Source organism: Podospora pseudopauciseta, assembly GCF_035222475.1.
Source record: "Podospora pseudopauciseta strain CBS 411.78 chromosome 5 map unlocalized CBS411.78m_5.2, whole genome shotgun sequence".
NCBI lineage: Eukaryota > Fungi > Ascomycota > Sordariomycetes > Sordariales > Podosporaceae > Podospora > Podospora pseudopauciseta.
In genome coordinates, this window is record NW_026946666.1 from 1,766,813 (window position 1) to 1,781,685 (window position 14,873).

The 14,873-nt window shown below is 53.7% G+C and overlaps 7 protein-coding genes and 1 non-coding gene across 8 annotated transcripts; 5 read left to right on the top strand and 3 right to left on the bottom strand.

The window, feature by feature from the left end:
- Positions 1-282: 282 nt before the first annotated feature.
- On the top strand, positions 283-1,762 carry CDC43 (geranylgeranyl transferase type-1 subunit beta; the record flags this gene model as incomplete). Its single annotated transcript, XM_062913037.1, has 2 exons — positions 283-981; positions 1,037-1,762. 2 exons carry the CDS (start codon positions 283-285, stop codon positions 1,760-1,762), a joined length of 1,425 nt encoding a protein of 474 aa, XP_062764285.1.
- Positions 1,763-2,017: 255 nt separating this feature from the next.
- On the top strand, positions 2,018-2,106 carry QC763_0084780. Its single transcript has one exon. It is a non-coding gene; the product is annotated as a tRNA-Tyr (tRNA).
- A 148-nt stretch (positions 2,107-2,254) lies between these two features.
- QC763_0084790 (uncharacterized protein) lies at positions 2,255-3,210 on the top strand (the record flags this gene model as incomplete). The annotated part of the gene is made up of 2 exons (XM_062906177.1): positions 2,255-2,451; positions 2,918-3,210. The coding sequence occupies exons 1-2, from the start codon at positions 2,340-2,342 to the stop codon at positions 3,208-3,210; spliced, it is 405 nt and encodes a 134-aa protein (XP_062764286.1). The 5' UTR covers positions 2,255-2,339.
- QC763_0084800 (uncharacterized protein) lies at positions 2,292-3,569 on the bottom strand (the record flags this gene model as incomplete). Its single annotated transcript, XM_062906178.1, has 1 exon — positions 2,292-3,569. One exon carries the CDS (start codon positions 3,567-3,569, stop codon positions 2,292-2,294), a length of 1,278 nt encoding a protein of 425 aa, XP_062764287.1.
- A 248-nt stretch (positions 3,570-3,817) lies between these two features.
- MRI1 (S-methyl-5-thioribose-1-phosphate isomerase) lies at positions 3,818-5,394 on the bottom strand (the record flags this gene model as incomplete). Its single annotated transcript, XM_062913038.1, has 2 exons — positions 4,849-5,394; positions 3,818-4,797 (listed from the first exon to the last, which is right to left on the bottom strand). The coding sequence occupies exons 1-2, from the start codon at positions 5,378-5,380 to the stop codon at positions 3,818-3,820; spliced, it is 1,512 nt and encodes a 503-aa protein (XP_062764288.1). The 5' UTR covers positions 5,381-5,394.
- A 68-nt stretch (positions 5,395-5,462) lies between these two features.
- Positions 5,463-10,267, top strand: QC763_504470 (uncharacterized protein; the record flags this gene model as incomplete). The annotated part of the gene is made up of 2 exons (XM_062913039.1): positions 5,463-5,496; positions 5,559-10,267. The coding sequence occupies 2 exons, from the start codon at positions 5,463-5,465 to the stop codon at positions 10,265-10,267; spliced, it is 4,743 nt and encodes a 1,580-aa protein (XP_062764289.1).
- An 856-nt stretch (positions 10,268-11,123) lies between these two features.
- On the top strand, positions 11,124-13,692 carry QC763_504475 (uncharacterized protein). The gene is made up of 5 exons (XM_062913040.1): positions 11,124-11,369; positions 11,424-11,614; positions 11,677-12,014; positions 12,066-12,190; positions 12,287-13,692. Exons 3-5 carry the CDS (start codon positions 11,838-11,840, stop codon positions 13,458-13,460), a joined length of 1,476 nt encoding a protein of 491 aa, XP_062764290.1. The 5' UTR covers positions 11,124-11,369; positions 11,424-11,614; positions 11,677-11,837; the 3' UTR covers positions 13,461-13,692.
- Positions 13,693-14,422: 730 nt separating this feature from the next.
- Positions 14,423-14,822, bottom strand: QC763_504480 (uncharacterized protein; the record flags this gene model as incomplete). The annotated part of the gene is made up of 2 exons (XM_062913041.1): positions 14,423-14,597; positions 14,704-14,822. The coding sequence occupies 2 exons, from the start codon at positions 14,820-14,822 to the stop codon at positions 14,423-14,425; spliced, it is 294 nt and encodes a 97-aa protein (XP_062764291.1).
- Positions 14,823-14,873: the final 51 nt, after the last annotated feature.

Below are 14,873 nucleotides of genomic sequence, written 5' to 3' on the forward strand. Positions count from 1 at the left end.
TTAAACGTTCTAAGTGTGGCTTGGGGCACCCGGGGCTTGGCACTGCAACCCCTTTGGGCAAGAGGAGCAGGGATCTCACGATCGCGGGGTCCATATTGCTGTCTCTCACTGCCTTTTATGAACTGAATCCCGTCAGATGGGACATTCGTGAGTTATCTATTTCAAGATTAACTGATTTAAGAAAGCCAACGGGGTAGTGTTGAAGAACAATTGTTACTATCCGAACAAAATCCCAAAAAAACACCACCTTCACCCACCATCTCATCAACCACCGCCACAACCATGACAGCAGACGACCCCCCTAACCCCGAGCCGACGCTCGACATTGACAGACACCTAAAATACTGGAAGATGTGCCTCCAGTCCCCCCTCCCCCACCACTACCTCTCCAACGAAGGAAACCGCATGGCCCTGGCCTACTTCATCATCAACTCTATCGCCATACTCACACCTCATACTGATAACAACAACAACAACACCACTGATAACAACCTCATCACTCCGCAGGACCGGAGAAAGCTCCGAAAATGGGTCCTCTCCCATCAGCACCCAGGAGGTGGCTTCTCCCCTGCCTCGTCACTTGTCTACCCCCTTCACGGTTATGAGCAGTCGGAGCCAGAAACAGGATCTCAACCGGCAGAAGCAGCCGGAATGGCCAATGCGCCAGGGACTTTATTTGCACTGCAGCTACTGGCGCTGTTGGCAGATGAGGATGATCCAGAGAGGGCATTCGACGGGGTCGACAGAGCACAAACACTCCGCTGGTTACGGAGGCTGCAGAGAAAGGACGGGAGTTTCGGGGAGGTGTTGAGGTTGCTGCCTGGTCAGGGGTGGTTCATCGGGGGAGGGTACGACATGCGGTATTGCTACATCGCCGCGTCGATACGGTGGATGTTGAGGGGGGATGTCGAGGAGGGTGAGCCAGGGTGGGTGGAGGATATTGACAAGGAGAGGTTGACGAGTTATATCCTCAGCAGTCAGGTGAGGTGTTCTCTGCTTCTTACCTCACTTCCATCGCTGACTGAAAATCTGGCAGACATACGACGGCGGCTTCGCAGGCAGCTCACAGGAAGAACCCCATGCGGGATATGCCTACTGCGCCATCTCTGCGCTTTCCCTCCTCGACCGCCCGTTGCAAACAACCAGCCAACCACCCCCTCCCTCCCCATTACTCTCCCGCATCCGTGACCTCCCCGCCTTAATCCACTGGCTCACCTCCCGCCAATTCATCTACCTCGAACACCCACCCCCTGTTCCAGAAAAAGAAGAAGAAGAAGAAGACCCAGTCAACTTCCTCCTCCCCCCTCTCACATCCCTTTCTCTCTCTCCACCCCTCATAGCCTCCAACGGCCGCACAAACAAAGTAGCCGACACGTGTTACACCTGGTGGGTCGTAGCAGCGCTATCCAACCTCTGCCAGTTGCAGCTACTCGGCGACTGGGCACCAGCGAGACGGTTCCTGCTGGAGAAGATGGCGCATCGGATAGGCGGGTTTAGTAAATACCCCGGTGGACCACCGGACGTGTACCACAGCTGTTTTGGGCTGACGGTCATGTCATTGATGGGCGAGCCGGGATTGCAGAAGTTGGATGGGGGGTTGGCGGTGCCGGTTGTGACGGTGGGGGTTATTGAACAGGCGAGGGGGGAGTTGTTGAGAAGGGCGAGGGGGGAGGGGAAGGGGAAGGGGAAGGGGGTGGTGGAATTGGGGTTGAGGATGAGGGGAGGGACGACGAGGCCGGGGTGGTTGAGGGGGGTTAATTAGGGGTGTTATCCTACAAAGGGTGATGAGGACTTCTGGATGGGTTGGTTAGTGTACCATATATACTTAGTATTGGGAGTGTTCGGATCAGAGGTGTGTAATTGTGAGATCATTGGGACGCATCTTGGCATTTTTGCTGTCGATACCGCAACTTGGGCGCCTTTCTCATATCCGCAAATAAAATAAAATTAAGATCTTGAGTGTGCATTCAGGTGACATTCGGGAGAAACTTGGCTAAAAGCAAAAAATGATGTTGTATCCCCTCGACCGGAATCGAGCCGGTGACCTTTCGGTATCGATAAATTGCATTTACAGCCGAACGTGATAGCCAACTACACCACAAGGGGATTTGATCTGATGGTTGCAAGCAGCAGAATGCGCTCTTATGGTGATGCGGGGAACATGCGGGATTTTTTGTGTTGATCCACGCCTAGGCAAACACTTCCAGTCAAACATGTCAGATGATACCTTGATACAAACCCAACGGCTCTTTATATTTTATCTTACCAAATCATATATATCACCATCCAATTCACAAATCCCCCTCCTCCCCCCCCTCCTCCTCCCCATCACCCAACACATGCAAAATCAACTTCCTATACCCCTCCACCGCCTCCTCCAGGTCCCTCACCCTCAACCCTTCATCATCCCCATGCGCAACAAGGATACTCCCCGGCCCATAGAGATAACTCGTATGCCCCCCCTCCAAATTCGGAACATCAGTCCCATAACTCGCAACCATAGTCTCAAACCCGTCAACTTCACACTTGCACTTGACCGGTCCATACCCGCCAAACCACTCTGAACTGAGCGCATCCCCGTCTGTCTCCTTGAGAATGTGCTCAATCTTGGCGATAACATCCTTATGTCCCTCCTTTTGACTTCCCGATGCCACCCGAACAGCAAGTCTAGCGCTCGCCGACTTGGGTATCACATTCGCTGCCACCCCCCCCTCCAGAACCCCGATATTAACTGTCGTGTTGCCGTACCTCTCGCTCGAACCAAGGTCAGTGTTGAGGATAGTGTGCAAACTGCGAATCAGCACCTCATTGGCAGATTTGCCTAGCTGTGGGTAGCCTGAATGACCAGCCTTTCCTCGAGAGCGAACAATCCCATTGGTAATCCCCTTGTGGCCGCACGCAAGTTTGTTCTCTGTAGGTTCGCCAAAGATGGCAGAGGCAAAGCGGTACTGCTTTTCGTCGCTGCTGCTGCCAAAGAGAGAAACCTTGCTGCTGCTGCGGGAGCGGCGGGAGAACTCCTTCATGCCGAGGCCGGAAGTTTCTTCGCCAACTACGAAGAGGAGCATCACGTCGGATGGGGAGATAGATTCCGAGGAGAGGAGGGTGGATAAAGCGATGAGCTGCGCTGCAAGAGAGGCTTTCGCATCGACGGAACCGCGGCCGGAGATGAGGGTGTCTGGAGTGATTGGCCCTGACGGTGTGGTTTTGTAGGGAATATATGGTGGGACGACATCGATGTGGGATGTGATGAGGAGCTTGAAGTCGGCGGTGCTGGGCTTCCTAGCTGTGGGCCAAGCCAGGACATTGCATGTCGCATTCGAGCCTGTGTTTAACCCAGCTGGAATAGGTTGAAGCTCGACAGAGTAGTTTTGATTGCCGAGATATTCCTGAAGGAACAGAGCGGCGTCCTCCTCGGTGCCACTGAGGGAGGGTATCTCAACGAGGTTCTTGTGAAGGGCGAGGAGGTCATGGCGGTAGAACGGGCCGTCGGCGTGCGGCGTAGGGGTCGCATGTGCTGCTGGTGGGTACAATGCGCTGCATAGCAGCAGTGCCTGTGAGATCCGCTTCATTTTGAGTTTTGCACCAACTCTCTGCCACCCCAAAGACCGTTGATGAAAGGTGAAAGATGCAACGTCTTGGTCGAGTTCATGGCGCTGATGAGGTCATCCCTTTCAGTGGGTCCAAAAACATGCACAAATCGCCAATGCAGGGGCTGTGGGGCGCTGCATGACTTGTGCGCTTTACACAGCATCATCTCATCTTCAAGCTTCGAGAAAGCAAACATGTTCAACATCTCATTTCGTATTCAGCTCGATCCTCATAGCTGACGAGCAGCAACAGAGGCCAACCGCTCGGGCAACACTTGGCTAAAGTCAAACTTGCCGTCCGCACCCTTCACCACGGTTCCCCGCTCAGTGACAATGGCATCGATCAGCTCATGGGGAGTCACATCGAAAGCTGGGTTCCAGACCCCAATTCTCTGATCGGCAATCGCAACTCTAGCAGTCTTGCTGGTATCGACAGTTCCGTCCTCGTTGACAATGGCACCACTGATTTGTGTCAGCTCTTCACGCTTGCGCTCCTCGATCTCGATAGCGCTTCCGTTCTCAGTCTCGAGGTCGATGCTGGTTGTTGGCGCAGCGACAACAAACTTGACACCGTGGTGACGAGCCAGCACAGCCAGCTGATAGGTACCAATCTTGTTGGCAGTATCTCCGTTGCGGACAACGCGGTCAGCGCCGACAATGACGGCGCCAATGTTCATGCGCTCACGGTGGAGGTTGAAGAGAGCACCAGCCATGCTGTCGGTGATCAGGGTGGAGGGGATGCCCTCGAAGACGAGCTCGAAGGAAGTAAGACGACTGCCTTGGTTGTAAGGACGAGTCTCGGTGCAGTAGGCGTGCTTGAGGAGACCCTCGGAGTGAAGAGTGCGGATGATGCCAAGGGCAGTGCCGTGGCCCGAGGTTGCGAGGGAACCGGTGTTGCAGTGCGTGAGGACGGAGATGGGCTTTTCAGAAGAGGCATTGTACTGCTGTTGCAACCAGGCGGCACCATGAGAGCCTATAGAGGTGTTGTTGTGGAGGTCCTTGGCGAGAATCTCCTCGGCCGTCTGGATGTAGGTGTTCAAGATGGCCTCCTTAGCCTCAGGGTGCGCCAAACCCTCGAGGTTGGCGGCTCTAGTGGCCAGCTTGAGAAGTGTGATGGCGTTGGAGAGATCAACAGCCGTTGGCCTGCTCTCCTTGAGGTAGTCAAGTCTCTTTTCAATATGCGCAATGACCTCTTCGGGCTCAGTGGCAGCTGGTGACGCATGTTAGCGATGTCTTGATTCGGGGGCAGTGTCAAACTTACTGCAGTCGCCATTGTGCAATTCAACCGCATGGGCCAAAGCAGCGACGATGGCAATAGCGGGGGCGCCTCTAACTCTCATGGAGCGGATGCAGTCAAAAGCCTCTTCGGCAGTTGACACCTCATCGTAGTGGTTCTCATGGGGCAGTCTGAGCTGGTCAAGGACTAACAGCTTGCCCCGCGAATACTTGATAGCTTGAAGGGTGGCCATTTTGTAGATGTGTTTCGAGGTCTTTGAAGACACAAAATTTGTTGTCAAACGTGACCAGCCGTTTTTGAAGATTGTCAAAAGTTCCCCTGGATTTTTACACAGGGAATCTGCCTGCTCTTGAGCCTGAAATAGCAAATATCTCTCGGTGGTGCAAGCGGCCGGGACTGTCATCAGATGCCCCGCCACTGCGCAAAAGTTTTGGTGGGGCAGTTTCTGGAAATTCAAGGTGACGGAGGTGAGCTGCATCGCCAAGAAGCGGTGAGAGCTCCATGGCCATGCATTGACGTGCCACACCCTGCATCTCAGGGGATTCTGCCACCGCATGGCCTGGCCAGGAGCTGTCCTTCTCTCTAGAATTCCAACGCGCTTCGACTAGGGATGTCATAGAGGCCCAGAGCTGTCCAGCATGGAACAGCCCTTTTCTTCGTCAAAGGTGACGGGTTAGTGACAGTTTTGGTTGATTGGGGAGCTCCCAGCTGACTAGTAGTGTTCCTGTATGCAGTCGAGTACTTCGATCCCCACGATGTCTACAAGCTCCTTGCGCCGGGGTTGATTCCCCGGCTCCCGCTCCGAGACCTCAACTGGCAATCCCACGCCGGGCCATTGCGATCTATCAACACCCTACACATTGAGCTCCTACCATCCGGAGCCGACTGCTCGAATATCTTTACCCCCCTATCCTCTCCAAACCCAAAGGGCGCAAGCTCCACCGATGTCGCGAACCAACCGGCCCGTGACGATGGCTTCCAGACCGCCACCATCGCCGGTAGGGGTGGCTCAAGCGACCAGGTGGACTCGACACTTCGTCCACCAGCAGGGCCAGGCAAGGAAAGGAGACATCAAATACCAGGCTTGCGCCGCACACCTTACCTCAAGGTGCTACTAATACGATGCGACGACAACGATACATACAAGTCCACGACGAAGGCTGAAATAAAGGAGTGGATCAAAGTCAACACACCACCAGCCCAGGGCAAGAGTGGCGCTGAGAACCACGATGCCTTCGAATGGCTAATCATCCATGTGGTCCTCCCAAACACCGTCGCCGCGACCCAGCCGCGGACGACCGGGAAGGTACCCGACTCCAGCGACGTCTCCAAGACGGCGACACTAAAGTGGCGCGGCAGCTCAACATCGTTGCTGGAGAAATTGCGGACCGACTTCAACGGCTCAGGCAAGGGCGCTGTGGACAGGATCAGGCAGATTCGCATTGGCGTCAACGACGTGCCATATAGTATGCTCCCGAGGGTGGTGCCCGCGGTACCTACGGGGTATCGTGAGACCGAGCAGGACAGTGACGCCGCGTGGGCGGACTTGATCGGGAAGTTCAAGGAGCTCATCCTATCCAGCTTCGACACACGCGTCACACAGTACGAAGAGGACATCAAGGAACGAGACGCCCAGAGGAGTTTACCAGGGTGGAATTTCTGCACTTTTTTCATTCTGAAAGAAGGCCTGGCCAGGGGTTTCGAAAGTGTTGGTCTTGTTGAGGATGCCCTGGTTGGATATGATGAGCTTAGTGTTGGGCTCGACACTATCATCCAAGAACAAGCGGCTGCGGGGTCTGCGGAAGCACATGGAGGCGCTCTGCTTCCATATACCCCGGATCTCAAAGAGACAGCACAAAAGGCTCTCAGTGAGATCGCTGGCGGTACTCTTGAGTTTGAGGAAGAGGAGGCTGTGGATCTCCAGTCTGGCGAGAAGCAAAAGCTGGATTATTCCGAAAGCATCCCCATCACTTCATCCAAAAAGACATACCGAGAGTTGATCTTGGCCAACAATGTGTCTTTATTCGATTTCAGGTGCTACATCTTTGCACGCCAAATCTCTCTGCTCCTTCGTCTTGGAAATGCATGGTCAACACGAGAGGAACTGGTGGCCAAGCTGAAGGAGCAGCAAGAAATGGTCCCGCGAGGAGTGGCTGCAAAAACACCCGTACCCAAGCTGAATGAGGAGCAGGAGAACTTGCTGCAGCTCGCTGAGATCTGCAAACGCACGCTCGAGTTCGTGCCTGCGATTTCGACAGTCATGAGAGAAGACATCATTGCGGCCATCATGTCTGCCAAGAAACACGAAGAAGAAGATGGCGTCAAGCCAGTCCTCGATTCCATGCTCTCCGAGGTTGTGGACAACATGGTGTCGTCCTTTGCCTTTTCTGTCGCCCAACAGATTCTCGCCCAGACGTCTACCAAGGCGCTGCCTATCCCACCTTCTACCCTCAATGATGCCCATGATCAGAAGACGTCTATCCCAGACCCGAAAATGACGATGCATCCAGCCCGGACGACGTCCCTTCACGGCCAGAGCACTCAACGGCCACCTCTCAGCCCTGGGTTCCCGTCTGGGCGCCTGCCTGGTTCTATTGATAGTCCAGCTACGTCGTCATTTCAGAAGGCTGGGCTCGAAGAACTTGCTGCTAGGAGAGCCGAGCTGTATGCATTGTCCCGAAATATTTTGGAAGAGTGTGGCAAGAAGCGTGGCTGGTCTGACGGGTGGTCGTCGGTCCCTACGGTAGGGGAAGCTGGGATTGTCGACATGGAGGAGATTGGCCTTGACGATGATGATGATGATGATGATGATGATGCCGAAAAGACCAAGCCGGCTGCAAGAGAAACCGCTGAGGTTTTGCACACGTCGGTTGCCGGCGTGGGAACCACCCTCCTCCGCACAGCGCTCGACAATAAGGATGACTTTTATCGGCTCTACGAGACGCTCACCGATAAAGCTCTCCGGCACTACACAGTCGCCCACCACCTGCACTCGGTCCAGGCCTGCATGGCCGATTTGGCGGTGCTCAAGTTTCATCTTGAGGAGTACAAGGACGCAGCTTACTACTTTTACCGCGTCATTCCCTTCTTTGGAGAGAGCAGCTGGGCCCTCCTTGAGCTTTCCATGCTGGTCATGTATGCGAGGTGTCTAAAGAAGTTGAACAAGTTGGACGATTACGTCAACCAAGCACTTCGGCAGCTCCTTTGCAAGGCAGCCGCCGCTGAGAGGGACAGATTGCAGCAAAAGTCACGGTTCAGGAACACCCTTACGTCTGCGACTCAGTACCCAGAAGCCTCGGCCATCACGGGATTCCTGGCGGACCTGATTTCGGTGTCGGCATCGCTAGAAAAGGATGTGAGGATTCCCCTGACGAGCCTCTGCTGTGACCTTGCTCTGGACGGGCCACCATTCTACGACGAGGGCCAGGACAGCTTCTCCTTGTTTCTTGACTTTCACAGTCTTTTGGTTGATGAGTTTGAAGCTGATTCGGTCAGCATCCGCATCACGAGCAAGACTGCAGGGGGCAGCAGGGAAATTTGGCTACAGACCGAGAAGCCAGTTACCATCCGGCCAGGGCCGAACAAGGTACGAGTGCAGAGCACAACGATGATGGCTGGCACTTTTGAGGTGGATCAGGTTCGTCTGTCCAGCGAAAAGGTATTGCTGCACTACGAACGAGATCCCAACCAGCCTGTAGACAAGGGGATTGCAAGCCTGAAAAATCCTCAAGTGGCTGTTTACCAACGAGCTAGCGGCCTTGACGTCCGACTGTCAGGGACAAAGGACCTGCAGCTCGACAAGAAGAAATCGCTAGATCTTGAGCTATCAACTGGTTGGAACGCCGTCAAGACGTGCGAGATTAAGATTAGGTCCGCGACTGGTGGGCTGCGGCTGGTCATGAGTGAAGCAGAGGTGGTTGGCTCGACACAGGCCACCAAAGCAGAGGGAGGCACCTTCAAATTCGGCGCCATTCCCGCAAATAGCTCTGTCAAGGTCCGGTTTCCCTTCACCGTTGAGCACGACCTGCTCGATGTCGCTGTCAGGGCGGAGGTTACCTACTCCACCGAACGTGGGAGCTTCACCTTCTTCAAGACATCATCTGTACCAATCTCTCTCGCAGTCGAGGTCAACGTTCAGGATATCTTCAAGCACAACGCACTCTTTTCGCGATTTGCGGTCTCCTCCGCCAGCTCCAGCCCGTTGAGGTTGTTCAAAAGCGAGCTGTTGGGCTCCGAGGTCTTTGACACACATTTTGGTCACTCGCCCAGCCAGCCGGTGTTGATCTTTCCCAAACAGCCCACCAGCCTGCTGTACAAAATCACGAGAAAGCGCGGGGTTGCCATCGGGCCGAAGACAAACAAGACGCTGTATCTCAAGCTGTACTACAGCGTCTTGCAGGAAGAGATTGAGGATCTGTTTGAGAAGACCATCGTTGCCGATCTGGAAGACTCGCCCATGAGGGAGTACGCCAAGCTGATCGTCTCCAAGGTTCTGGCGGTAGTCCAAGCCCGCCTGTCGGAACACGAGCTTGAGAAAGCGGCGTTGCTGGGGGAGCTGCAGACGAGCTTTTTGGGTCATGTCAATTGGGAATCGCACTTTGCTGGTCTGGGGTCGGCGTCAAACACTCAACAGCAAAAAAGCGGGACCAGCTCCCCTGCTTCTTCTTCTTCTTCTTCTGGGGAAGACATCTCGTCGGCCACTCTGGCAGGTTTTGTGACTGCCTTTTTCACCAATCACCCTTTCCTCCCGTTACCGCACCCCGAGTCAATCCCGGAACCAAACACGATTGTCATCCCGGTTGATGTACCCCCAGTAGCAATAGTTCACACGGCCGACTTGAGGGTTTCATCGTCTCAACCTCCAGTGGTGAACGGGACGGACGCTAGCGATGGCAGTCCTACGTTCGTGATTAACCAGCTCCTCCCTACCACCCTCCACCTAAAATGGACGCGGATGTGGGACACTGACCTGTCCACTTCGTCTCTGTCTCAAGACCTGGAGTTCGGGTATGAGATCACTGCCCCGGGGGATAGCTGGCTGCTTGGGGGGAGGAGGAAGGGGCATTTTGTTATACCGGCTGTTGACGATGATGATGCAGAGGAAAAATTGAGTTCGACGGCGGAGACGGAGGCGGAGATACCTGTTGTTTTGGTGCCTTTGAGGGAGGGGTATTTACCTTGGCCCGGGGTGGAGATTAGGGAGGTTAGGGCGGGAGGAGAGAATGGGAATGGGACGGGGGAGAATAGTCCTGTGGTGAATGTTGCTGGGGGGGTGCATTGCGAGACGGATTATAGGAACTTGGGGGAGACGGTGGAGGTTGTGGGGGATCGGGGGAGGGTTACGGTTAGTTTGGATGTTAGTGATGGTGGGGGGGATAGGGGGGGTCCGATGGTGCTGGAGTGTGAGGGTGGGGGATGGGGGGTTGGGAGGGTTGTTGCTTAGACTACGTATGAGGGGGGATGTTGTGACTAGCAGAGGAAGGTTTAGGTATGGTTAATATTCTTAATCGAGAAGGTCTTCTTGACTGCTTTACCAACAGTGTGGCGTGGGGTATTGTTCATGAGCTTGGCAGGGGCGGCCGGATGAGCAGAGTGAGTATGCGCATAAGGTCTCTTGTCAGATGCGCCTACACAGTTCTGCGGGTAGGCCCGTCTGCCCAGACACTCCGAATTAGGTACCACCAATCATCCACGGCGTCACCGCTCTAGGTTGATATCATGATCTCCGGCCATCGGCAGACAAATCTAGATTCTAACATCCGACCGGCGACCGGCCGCATGAAAGAAATACCACCCGACTTTGGCCTCAGCGGGAGACAGATCATCTGGCTGACTACTCTCATGACTAATGGGGTTTCCAAAGCCGAGGTTGCACGAGTTCAGGGATGGAGATGCCCGCCTTTTGCGCCACATTTCGATATTATCTGTGTATATATGTGTGTCATTTATTCGCTGCGGGTCACACACTTTTTACCCAGGTACAGGCGGAATTCGGGGTTGGGGGTACGAGGCTCGGAAAGTCGGAAGAGTTGAGTGTCACGAATGGAGATTAGGTACCTGATGACAGATATGTGGGAGACACAGCAGGTCGGGCTATGAGTAAGCGAATGCAGGTTTTGAGACTTGGGGCTGGTTGGGCTGGGTGGTATGACCTCAGTTTTGGAGTGGGAAGGCTGCGAGAGGGGGTTAGTATTGGGGTGTGGGTGTGTCTCGGCCTCGGTTGTCAAATGTAGAGTGATCAATGGTTGATGGGGGCAGAATTGTTGAAGGCTTTCTCGTCTCTGGTGTAAAATTGCTGGGTTGAGGGAGCTAAAGGTGAGTGTTGAGATGGGTTACCTATATAACGGATGAGATGTGGATTTTTCGCCCCCTTGGATTTTGTTGCAAGTTTCACAGCTTTTTTATTTCTTTGTCTCATAAGAAATGGCTGAGGCATCGTCATCGTCACATCCAGCAAGGAAGAGAAGGCCCCATAAAAGGAGTCGACATGGCTGTCTGACATGCAAGCAGCGGCATATTCGATGTGACGAGCTCAAACCGGTCTGGTGGGCACAAGCTTTGATCTACCTATGTCTTGTGCGTATGGCTAACAGGAGTAGCACCAACTGTCTGACACGTGGAGGGGAATGCGGTTATGCTGCTGAAGGAGCTAGGGGTGCATCTGATTCCCCTTCGTCGGCAGCTGCAACAATGCAACCGCCTCTGGTAGCGTACCCAAGCTCACCGGCAGATCCATTTGATACATTGCCTATCAAAATGCCATATCGGTCGTTGGAGCTGTTCAATCACTGTATGGATCCAGCATGCATGTTGACTTGATAAAAGGGGTGAGGCTGATATTCAGGGGGAAAGTTGCCAACTATCGGATCTTCAGCCGGACGGCTGTACCGAAGAGTGCGAGTTCCCAGTGGTTAGTTACATCCTCCTTACTTGACAAGAATGGGCAATATAGCTGAGAGAACAGTGTCGGAATCGCCCTCTCCAATCCAGACACGTTTCGAGCCTGTCTCATCATGAGTGCGCTGCACTATTCCCGAATCAGTGGCGGCCTAAGGGAGTCCGAGATGGAAGAGACGTACTTGTATCACAAGCTCGAGGCGATGAGGACTCTAAACAGCAAAGTTACAGACTTGGAAACGTGCACTAGTGATGGGTGTCTGAGCTTGATTGCTGGGTTAGCCTTGGCTGAGGTAATACCTTTGTTCTTCTTAGGCCTGTATCGCACTGCTAACAATCTTAAGGGTGGCATGGGTGACCCAACTGCTGCCGAGGCACATATCAATGGTCTCTGTACTTTGATCGACATGAAGCGCCCCGAGGAATGGCAGCATCGGTTCTATGGGATGCTTCAAAGAATCATTCTGATGTAAGTTGAATACATCGCTATCAATCCCAGGCAAATTTCAGTCTCTCGAACCTCTGCTTCACTTTTCCGATGTCCGTACTAAATGTTTATCAAAAGGGCTGGCAGTTACATTGCTGCATCCAGAGACCCGTTTCTAGAATCACACATCATCGAAACCGACGACATGACCCTCTGCTATCCCCATCCATATTTTACCAAACCCACATCAACCCTGTTATCAACTGCTCAAGTCCAAGCCACTAACCTGTCGCCCTTCTATCTGACCTCCACACCCTGTCTCGAGGCCTGCAAAGCCGATGTTGAGGGAGAAGTACTATTCAACGTCCTTGAGCGCCTCACCTCAATCTGCTTCACGCCATACGACAACAATAACAGCGAGACGACTTCACTCCTCCTCTCAGACACAGAGTCTTACATCGCCAGCCTGCTCTTTCAACCAGACCCTTCCTCGTCTTCACCATCCAAAGCTTCATTTCACAAGGACCGGCATCACAAAAAGAGCAAGAGAAAAGGCCACCCATACAGTCAAGCACCACCAATCTACTACCCAAGCTCAAGCCGTGCCTGGGCCGCAGCCGGTTACCTCTACACCCATCTCATATTATCCCCTCTCTGGACCCAAACCCACCAAGACGAGACCATAGACCCCGACCTCCTCTGGCATCTCCTCAACACCCTCCGAGAAGACATTACCAAAACCGAAGCAGCCATAAAAATCGGCGCCTACAGCCCAGAGCTGTGGATATGGGCGGTTGTCATAGCCGCCTACACCGTCCGTGTGTCTCTCCAGAGACAACAACAACAACAACAACAAGACCCAATGACGACGGGCTTGGCAAGTGTAGCTGAGGACATCTTCAGCACTACATCATCAGAAGTTTTATCAACCTCTCAAACAGTCATCTGGCACGGCCTCACCTACGCCGAAAGTTCAGATTCTTCATCTTCCTCGCAGGATGGTAGCGGTGCTTCTTCACAGTCTCACGACAATCCCGACCGAGGGCCCGGAATTCCCAGCCAACCGCACACTTATATTCCGCCTGTGTCACCTCCACCAAAGGATCACCTCCGTTCCCTCAAGCTATTCTTCCGTCAAAAGATCGCCGTATGGAGCCAGACAACCAGGGTTGCGGATTGGGAAGGGGCCAAGCAAGTGCTGAGTAGAATCGTGTGGCCCAATCAAAGCGCCGGCCAACTCACAAGTTATTCTGAAAGGCTAGATACGGTCATGAAGACAATTTGGTACGAGGCCTGTCTTCGGTTGCAATGAGGTGTTCCCGTTGTAAACCACGAGCTTGACGTCAAGCACGCAATGTTTGGTACCCCTGAATACAATACAGGGTTTCAATGGTCACGTTTGGAACCGCGTGCTTCTGAGGACAACTAGACCCTCTAGGAGAACGGGCACGGTCGAGGAATTCTTTTGATATGAAGATGAGAATTCTGGTGGGGAGATAATGCCGATCATCTATATAATTGCACCAAAGCCTGCTTAATTTTTGCTTACTTTGGCACCCGTAAAAAATCCCCCCACCCCCCCAAAGGTAGCACGATGGCTGTACCCCTTCTTTCTGCTTTCGACGACCCCCCGCTGCGCTGGCTTGACTTCCCACTGCCTCCTCTTCGGTCCCGAGATATCACGGCATCTGAAGAACTGCGGCGAGTGAAGGAGCTCCCTGATCGGTCTCTTGACGGTGGCCTTCGAGTTCGGGATGGTGCTCTAGGTGAAGGTAATCGTCTCCTCTTTGTAGACCTCGTAGATCGACGATGGGTTTGATGTCTTGACTGCCCATGCATGATGAATCCAGCGCGGCCGAAACCCAATCCAGTGGGTCATCATCAGTTCGCGGGTACGGCAAAACCCAGGATGGATCAGGTCGACCCTTAAGAACCTGCGATATGTCGGGCAGTTGGGTAAATTTAGGACTCAGTCCCAGATTCCAGTTGCCCACGTCACTAGGCGCGTTCAGGCAAGTCTTGGGGACTCTCCTCGCTGTCGGGTGGTCCTCCGCGGTGGCCGGCAATAGCGCACACCAGCCTAATCCAGAAGACTTGGCAGTTCGACCCTCAGAATCTTGTGCCTCAGGTCAGAATCGTACCGAAACACTTGGTTTGACCATCTCTGAATCCCCCAAGTCAGCTTTTTGCCGTCGCGGGTTAGTGGAAGGCTTTGCATGATGTGTGACATTACACCATCGCGCTCGGTTCCCTCACCATAGATGGGGGCTATCATCACGTCAAAAAACCCCAACCAAGCAATAGGGCCACGTCCTCGGACCTGGTTGTAACTCGCCTTGACGCCCAGGACATTCTCTGCGCCACACTACAGGTGTGTAAGCTTGCAATGCCCGTGAGAATGTGGTGAGGTACTCCTGTGGCTTCCTCCATAATTGCCGACATGGAAGATCTTGTGCCCAGCTGAGTCCATCCCGAATCGAACAAGCTCATCTTCCGTGGTGCTAGGAGTTCCTGAAGCGTCCAACCACGTGCGGCTGTGGCAGACCTGATCCAACTGCCCTCGATGTACGTCGGAGAGGTAAGCGTAGCAAATTGCTGACTTTTCGTACCAACGAAACATGGAGTTGATGGCTTCGCTCAGCTCAACCGTGCGCTTGTCTTGCCGATACAACATGTGTCGATCCAACTGTAGGCAATGCCATCTTTGCAATCTTGCCCACGGCAG

Bases quoted from the DNA above. Each gene is read 5' to 3' on its own strand.
- QC763_504475 (XM_062913040.1), top strand. From the start codon at position 11,838: ATGAGTGCGCTGCACTATTCCCGAATCAGTGGCGGCCTAAGGGAGTCC. The intron at 12,015-12,065 runs GTAATACCTTTG...AACAATCTTAAG, and splicing joins CTGGGTTAGCCTTGGCTGAG to GGTGGCATGGGTGACCCAAC. The intron at 12,191-12,286 runs GTAAGTTGAATA...GTTTATCAAAAG, and splicing joins CTTCAAAGAATCATTCTGAT to GGCTGGCAGTTACATTGCTG.